The 8,038-nt window shown below is 37.0% G+C and overlaps 1 protein-coding gene across 2 annotated transcripts in view; it reads right to left on the bottom strand.

Moving 5' to 3' along the window:
* The window catches only part of RNF128 (ring finger protein 128), a 126,613-nt gene that overhangs the window by 6,763 nt on the left and 111,812 nt on the right, over positions 1 to 8,038 (bottom strand). For both annotated transcript variants that reach the window (XM_019661486.1, XM_019661485.1), the window contains exons 4-6: positions 5,046 to 5,128; positions 3,983 to 4,079; positions 3,007 to 3,175 (exon numbers count right to left, since the gene is read on the bottom strand). In XM_019661486.1, the coding sequence (XP_019517031.1) occupies positions 3,007 to 3,175; positions 3,983 to 4,079; positions 5,046 to 5,128 (349 nt within the window). The remainder of the gene's footprint in view (positions 1 to 3,006; positions 3,176 to 3,982; positions 4,080 to 5,045; positions 5,129 to 8,038) is intronic.

The raw sequence follows: 8,038 nt of genomic DNA, 5'->3' as shown, positions 1-8,038 counted from the left end.
CATCTTAGCTGTAGAGGGCAGTGTCACTGGCCCTCATATGTGGGATCCGAACTGGGGCCCTCTGGCGTCCCAAGCGAGTTCTTAACCATCGCGCCACTTGGCCGGCCCGTAACAGCTGTAGTTTAGTTAATATTTTATCAGTTAATTTCCTGGTTTTGATCATTGTATATGGTTATATGAGATGTTTACCTTCTGAAAAGTTTGGTGATAGGTATATGGTCATTCTTTGTATTATTTTTGAAACTTTTATTTTAGTCAGCCTGAAATTGCTTGAAATTAAAATTAATAAAGTTAAAAAAAACCTGGTCTTGATCTCAACCCTCATGGATTCTGATTTAACAACTATTCTGGAGTAGAGCCCAGGCATTGGTAATGTTTAAAATTTTTCTGAGTGATTCTAATGGGCAGCCAGGGTTATGAACTAAGGCCCTTATTCGGTGGTTCTCAAAGTGTGGTCCCTGGACTAGCAGCGTCATAATCACCTGGGAATTTTTTAGAAATGAAAATTCTCAGGCCCACCCCAGATCTACTGAGTTAGAAATTGGTAGCTCCTCTGTTTTAACAAGCCCTCCAGGTGATTTGATGCATGCCTAAGTTTGAAAACCAGTGCTCTAACAGAACTTAACCCAATGAGAGGACACACAGACCTGCACTAATCAATTATATGTTTAGAAAGTTGTTTAAATCAACTAGTACCATAATAATCAGTGGTTAACAGGCAAGTTACCGAAACTAGTAATATATAATCACAGATAAATCTCTTCTAGGTGGTCATTTATTCAACACTCATTTGAGTATCTATTATGTGGTAGGCTGTGCTAGGTGCTGGGTATACCATAGTAAATAATAAGATATTGTCCCTACCCAAAGGACTTTTAAAAAGTTTTAATATAATTGAGTACAATAAGCACAATGATAGAAGTTCTATGGAAGCAGACGGTAGGACCACACACTTGAGTCAAGGGAGGCTTCTCAAAGGGGGGTTAGTTTTAAAGGAGGAATAGGCGTTAGACTGGATTTCCCCGATTTCTTGGGGGAGAAAGAGCAGAAGGAATGGAATGGGAAGAGAGAAAATAGTGGCTCAAGTTATGACGGTGAAATTAAGATTGGAAATTAGGGGATGAATTAGAGAAAAAGGATGTTGAATCACTTGGAAAGAGGAGAGGGAAGAATCAAGGATCTCCTTGGTTTCTGGTTTGAGGCACCTGGGTGGGTGTTACTACCATTCATGCAGATAAATAATACAGGAGGAGGAACATGGATCATAATTTCACTTGCTTCTCAAATTCTCTACAAAAACTTCTGCTTACCACCCTCCTCCACAAGAACAGAGCACAAAAAGTAGGTTGGAACTTTATTTAAACAAGCCTAGCAATAAACTACATTATCTTGTGCACTCTCCTTTATCTTTTCTGAATTCTATTACAACACAGTTATGGGAACAAAATATCATCTGGGGCAAATAGACAATGATTCTCTATTATAGGTAGATAATCCAGAGATTATTAGGATTCTGATGACGACTTTATACTCTAGGATATATCTGAAGATTAGATTACACGCAATACAAGGTTTGCATTTGCATGACAGTATTACTCATGACATTTTCAGAAATAGTATCGATAGCACTGATAGGCCTACAGAGGACAAAGGTTTATGTTATAGGAGGCTGATATTTGACGTTTCATAAGTCATCTTGACATTTAGTTTTTTTCTACTTGTATGCCAGAATTAGGTTATCTCAAAATGAGGATTGAGAAAAAATGTTCAAACTACCAAAATCCAGGAAAATGGTGGAAGTTAAAGAAAGGGAAAATAATTTGTTATAGGGGTTTTCCCTTTCTAAGGAAAAAAGTAACATAATTCCCTAATATTTATTTATGGCTATAGCATTACTAAGTTGCAATACTGATTCACATGAATTTGAAAATAATATACAGTAGTCCCCCCTTATCCACACAGGATATGTTCCAAGACCCCCAGAGATGCCTGAAACTGTGGATAGTAGTGAACCCTATATATATTATGTTTTTTTCTATACATACATACCTAGGATAAAGTTTAATTTGTAAATTAGGTACAGTAAGAGATTAACAATAACTAAGAAAAAGTAGAACAATTATAACAATATAATGTAATAAAGTCATGTGAATATGGTCTCTCAGAATATCTTATTATACTGTACTCACCCTTCTTGTCATGATGTGAGATGATACAATGCCTATGTGATCAGATGAAGTGAGGTGAATGACGTAGGTAATGTGACACAGCATTAGGCTACTATAAGGGTTACCTTAACACAAGCACTGCGATGCCACTATAGTCGATTTGACAACCAAGGTGGCTACTGAGTGACTAATGGGTGGGGAGCATATACAGCACTAGCTTTCATCCTGCTACTCAGAATGGTGCACAGTTTAAAACTTATGAACTGTTTATTTCTGGAATTTTCCGTTTAATATTTTCAGACTGCAAAACTGCAGATAAGGGGGCACTACTGTATTTAGTTTCCAAGGTTTGTTCATTTCATGATAAGCAATCAACAGGTGGCAGCACATAGCATTCTTAGTTCTGATTTGTGCAAAAGATGGGTCCCTGAGAAGTTGTGTATAAATCAAGCTTTTGTAAACTGAATTCTATTTATCATTTCAGAACTCCTTTATCTTAACTTCTGATTGATCTGCAATAAATAACAGCTTCAAAAGTTTAAAGTTTCTCCTTGGCCTTCTTTTGTATGTTAATAAGCTAACACATAATGCATCAGAGAGAAGCTTTCCAATAAATATTTTTCTTCGGTGAATAATACCCACTCCTGATGCATTTTATCTGGTTCAGGTATATTTGAATACGTGTATGTTAAGGTAGGGGTGCATCCTGCCTTGCACTGTTTTTCATAGAAAAAAATCTGAAATGTGTTAATGGATGAATGGAAGAAATGCTAAGAAGCAGGACTATGGCCCACAATGGATCCTTTGTGGAGAACTTGACCCTCAGCATGGTACTTACTTGCTGACTGCACATGTTCCTCCAAAGGTGGTTCATCTGCCCCCTGAACTGAAGCATATCCGGACGATGCAGTCTCACTGCGATCATCCTCTTCATGAGGAGAGGCACTGCTGGATGTGTTATTGGATACAGGGACTTGTAAAGACACCGATCCATCTTCAACACTCACCTTTGGAAAGCATTTGAACAAATTCAAAGACTGTCAGAGTTACACGCTTTTCCTTGCCATATCACTACAATGTTTCTTCCTAGGTGACTCATTACAGCAATGCTTTTATAGCCTTATAAAGCTATAATCCCTTTTGTCAATCACAAAAATCTCTTGCTGGTCTCTGCCAGAGCAGTTGGAGTACCTGGGTCCACCAAAGGGGCAAAAGGTGTTACAAGCAGATTGTCACCACATCTGACATGTTCATCTGGGTGGTCCCAGCACATCATAATGGTCCAAGGCAGGCGATCAAAAAGAAATCTCATGTTATTCCCTAGGGGAATTGAGAATGACTGTCTTCTGTATATCTCCTCAAATCGGGAAGACTTTTTTCAGCTTGACTTCTTGTTGTGTGCATTATGGGAAAGGTAGTTTTTCATTTACCAAATATAATTATAATTTAATATTTATTATACTTCCTGAAACTATACATGATCATTTAACTATAAGTTTGGTTGCTATGCAATAGTAAGAGAATAAAAACCAGAATGGGGTTATCAGAAGACAGTTGGTATTTTAGATGGTCATTACTTCAAAATCTGACCAAAAAAATAAGTACATTTGAGGAAAAGGAGAAGGAAGGAAAATGGAGGTGATCCAATATGGCACCTCACTGTCACTATGATATAAATAGATCGAACTTTGGTAAAACTATAAGTCTGGCACATTACATAGCTAAAATATAAGGATGTTATTTTCCCGAAGTCCCAGGTACATAAATAACACACAACTTGAGTTTCTTCACATAAATAGTTAAGCAATGTTTACCTCAATTCCCAAAGCTTTGAGTATGTCACATTTGCACATGGGGCAAGTCCTGTGTTCTAACAGCCATGGGTCAACACATGTCTTATGGAAAATATGGCTAATGAAGGAAAAAAACACACACACTTTAGTTATCAGTTATGAAATGGCAACACTTTGTCTAATATACTACAGGTTACCCTGTAATTTTACTTAGTCTTTTAACAGATGCTTTTTTCCCCTTTTAAACATATGATCACAGTATAAATGCTAAGAAGGAGCCACAGAAGCAAAATTTGGAAATTCCATAACATAGTATTTTTATTTATTGATTTTTTAAAGATTTCATTGAGGAATTGGGGGAGGGGGACAGACAAGTTGCTGTCCTTTTGTTCTTCAGTCTAGTTGTGGAGGACGTCGCTTCACTGGCCCATGTTGGTATTATCATTACGCTCTTCCCGGGTGAGGCAGTCAGACGCCGACCATTGGACAGCCGCTCATGGCGGCTCACGGCAGCTCATGAAAGCGCACGCCCGCTGCCGGCCAGCCCCACTGCAGCCTATGCCGTCGCCGGCGACTCACGGCAGCCCAGCTCCAGGTCTAGCTATAGTTTAACATCTTAGTTGTAGAGGGCACAGCATCACTGGCCCTCATGTGGGATCCGAACGGGGGCCCTGCTGCTTAGAGCTGGTATCCCAAGTCAACTCCTAACCAATGTGCTACTCGGCCGGCCCCAGAATGAATTTTAATTAAATAATCCACTGTGTGTGTGTGTGTGTATATATATATATATATATATATATATATATATATATATGTATGTATGGTTGTGGTGCTGGCTAGGTTCTAAGTTTGGAACTAGTTTCCAAATTGCACCACATTTTGGAAACTTTTTGTAATTAGCCTTATACCAATTTCAATTATATTAAAAAGAATAAAGCATTTCCCTATATTTAAGTGACAATAACTTAAAAATAAATATTTTGTTTACATCAATTTGGAAACATTAAAAATAGTTTCTCCCCATTACAATCAATTTTGTAAATCAGAAATTCTTATTGGTGATATAAACGAAAATCAAACTTACTTGCAGGTTAAGATGCGCACCAAATCATTTGGTTTATACAGTTCAATACACACAGCACAACTGTCTCCATCAGGGCCAATTTCCTATAGCAAATAGTTATTGTTACTCTGATGGTTAAGAAAAAATACATTAAACTACAGAGCAAGATTAGAATATACATGTTTTTCATAAATTCCTATAGAAGGAGGAATGTCATATCACGAAATGACTATGTTTCAGTAACAATTTAAAATTATTTAGTGTTAATTGGAATACGAAGAAAAGTCAAATTTATGCAAACAGAGACTAAAAACTGGTTTCTAGGGGCTGGGGGTGGAGGAAATAGGGAGAAGTTGGTATGACAGTAAAAAGTTTCAGCTACAAGATGAATAGATTCTGAGGATCTGCTGTAAAACATGGTGACTATAGTTGATAACTCTGTATTATATAAATTGAAATTTAAAATAAAATTATTTAGACTTAAAAAGGTAAAAGAGTAAAGTCAACCAACAGGGAAACAGGACAAAGGGAAACATGGAACATTGATTTAAACAGTTTTTCAATTTACAAAAAGCCATTTGTATAAATTCTACAGCTATGTTTTCCAATTTAAAGAAAATTAAGATATAGTTCACATACAGTAAAATTCACTCTTTTTGGTATATAGTTTTGCAAGTTTGGGCAAACATTTTCAGTTCCTATAGTTTTGGATTTTCCAGAATGTCATATAAATGGAATCATACATTACCTAACCTTTGAGTCTGGCTTCTTTCACTTAACATAATATATTTTTGATTCCTTCATGTTGTCATGTGTATCAGCAGGGTCCCCCCATTATATTGCTAAATAGTTTTCCATCATATGGATGTACCACCATTGTTTATCCATTCACCAGTTGAAAGGCATTTGGGTTCTTTCCAGTTTTCGGTAATTATGGAAAAAGCTGAACAATTATGTACAGGTTTTTATGTGCACATATTGTGTTTTTCCCTCTAGGGTAACTATCTAGTAACGGGATTGCTGGATTCTTTGGAAAGTGTATGTTTGACTTCATAAAGAACTTCCCAACTGTTTTCCAGACTGGCTGTACATTGTATTCTTACCAGGGAATGCATGAGAATCCCAAGTATTTCACATCTTGGCCAGCTCTTGGTATTGTGAGTTGTATTGTTTATAGCCATTCTCATTCTCTGGTACAATCCAAATCATGAATGTGCTGTGGCATCTCATGTTTTTTTGTGTTTTTTTTAAAGATGTTATTGGGGATTTTGGGGAGGGGAACAGCGTTGAGGAATCAGGGGAAGGGGAACAGACAAGTTGCTGTCCTTTTGTTCTTCACTCTAGTTGTGGAGGACATCGCTTCACTGGCCCATGCTGATATTATCATTGCGCTCTTCCTGGGTGAGGCAGGTGGGTCCCTGGCCACTGGACAGCCACTCACGGTGGCTCTTGGCAGCTCATGCCGGCTGCCGATGCTCATGGTAGCTTACGGGAGCCCACTGCAGCTCCACTGCAGCCTACGCCATTGCTGGTGACTCACGGCAGCCCAGCTCCAGGTTGAGCTGTTATTCACCATCTTAGCTGTAGAGGGTGCAGCATCACTGGCCCTAACGTGGGATCCGAACCAGGGCCCTGCTGCTCAGAGCTGGCATCCCAAGCCAACTCTTAACCAACGTGCCACTTGGCCGGCCCTCTCATGTGTTTTTTATTTGCATTTCCCTAATGACTAATGATGTTGAATATTGTTTTATGTGCTTTTTCTGCCATCCATATATATTCTTCAGTAAAATGTCTGTTTTGCCCAGTTTTTTCACTAGATTGTTTTTTACTGTTGAGTCTTTGAGTGTTCTTAATGTATTCTGGATACAGCTCTTTATCAGATATGGGATTTGCAAATATTTTCTCCCATTCTGTCACTTGTCTTTTCAGTCTCTTAATAGTGTCTTTCAAAGAACAAAAATTCTTAACTTTGAGAAAGTTAAATTTCTCATTTTTTTTCTTTAATGGACATGTTTTTTTTGTGTCACAGCTAAGTAACCTTGGCCTAACCCAAGTCATGAAGATATTTTTCTCCAAAATTTTCTTCTAAAAATTTTATAATTCTATGTTTTGTATTTAAGTATGTGATCCATTTTGAGTTAAAGTTTACAAAGAATATAAAATATGGATGAAGGTTCATTTTTTTGAATATGGATATCCAAACATTGCTAATGAAGAGCCAACAACTGGCTATCCTTTCTTCATTGAATTGCCTTTGTACCTTTGACAGCAATCAATTGACCATGTATGTGTGGGTCTATTTCTGGCTCTGTCTTCTGTTCCATTGATCTAAAAGTCTATACTTTCTCAATGCTGTAATATCTTGACTACTGTTGCTTTAAAATAACCCTGGAAATCAGGTAACGTGGGGCATCTAAATTTGTTCCTTATCAAAATTGTTTTGGTTATTCTAGTTCTTTTGCTTTTCCTTATAAACTTAGAATCAACTTTTCAACTTCTACAAAAGCTCCAACTAGGATTTTGATTGAAACTGCATTGAGTTTATAGACCAGGTTTGCAGAAATTGATATTTTGACAACAGAGTCTTCTTAACCATGCACATGGTATATATCTCCACTTATTTAGGTCTTCTTTGATTTCTTTCTTTCTTTGATGTTTTGCAGTTTTCAGTATATAGATCTTGTACATATTTTGTAAGATTTATACCTAAGTATTTAATAGTTTTAGTACTATTATAAATGGTACTTTTTATTTTAATACATTCTATAGACATTTTTTATACGTGTTTTACACATTGATGGTAGTTTTCAACTGTCCTAAATCTGATCATGGATGTTCAAGTAAAGTTATACTGAAGTACTGCATTAGTTAGCTGTTGTTGTAACAAATTACCATTACTTAGTGGTTTAAAATAATACAATTTATTCTCTTATTGTCCTGTAAATCAGAATTCTAAAAATCAAGGTGTTGGCACTGCTGTGCTCCTTCTGAAAACTTCAGGAGAGAATCCCTTT

This window comes from Hipposideros armiger, unplaced genomic scaffold, assembly GCF_001890085.2.
Source record: "Hipposideros armiger isolate ML-2016 unplaced genomic scaffold, ASM189008v1 scaffold_350, whole genome shotgun sequence".
NCBI classification, from domain to species: Eukaryota; Metazoa; Chordata; class Mammalia; order Chiroptera; family Hipposideridae; genus Hipposideros; species Hipposideros armiger.
This window is presented reverse-complemented; position numbering and strand designations above follow the sequence as displayed.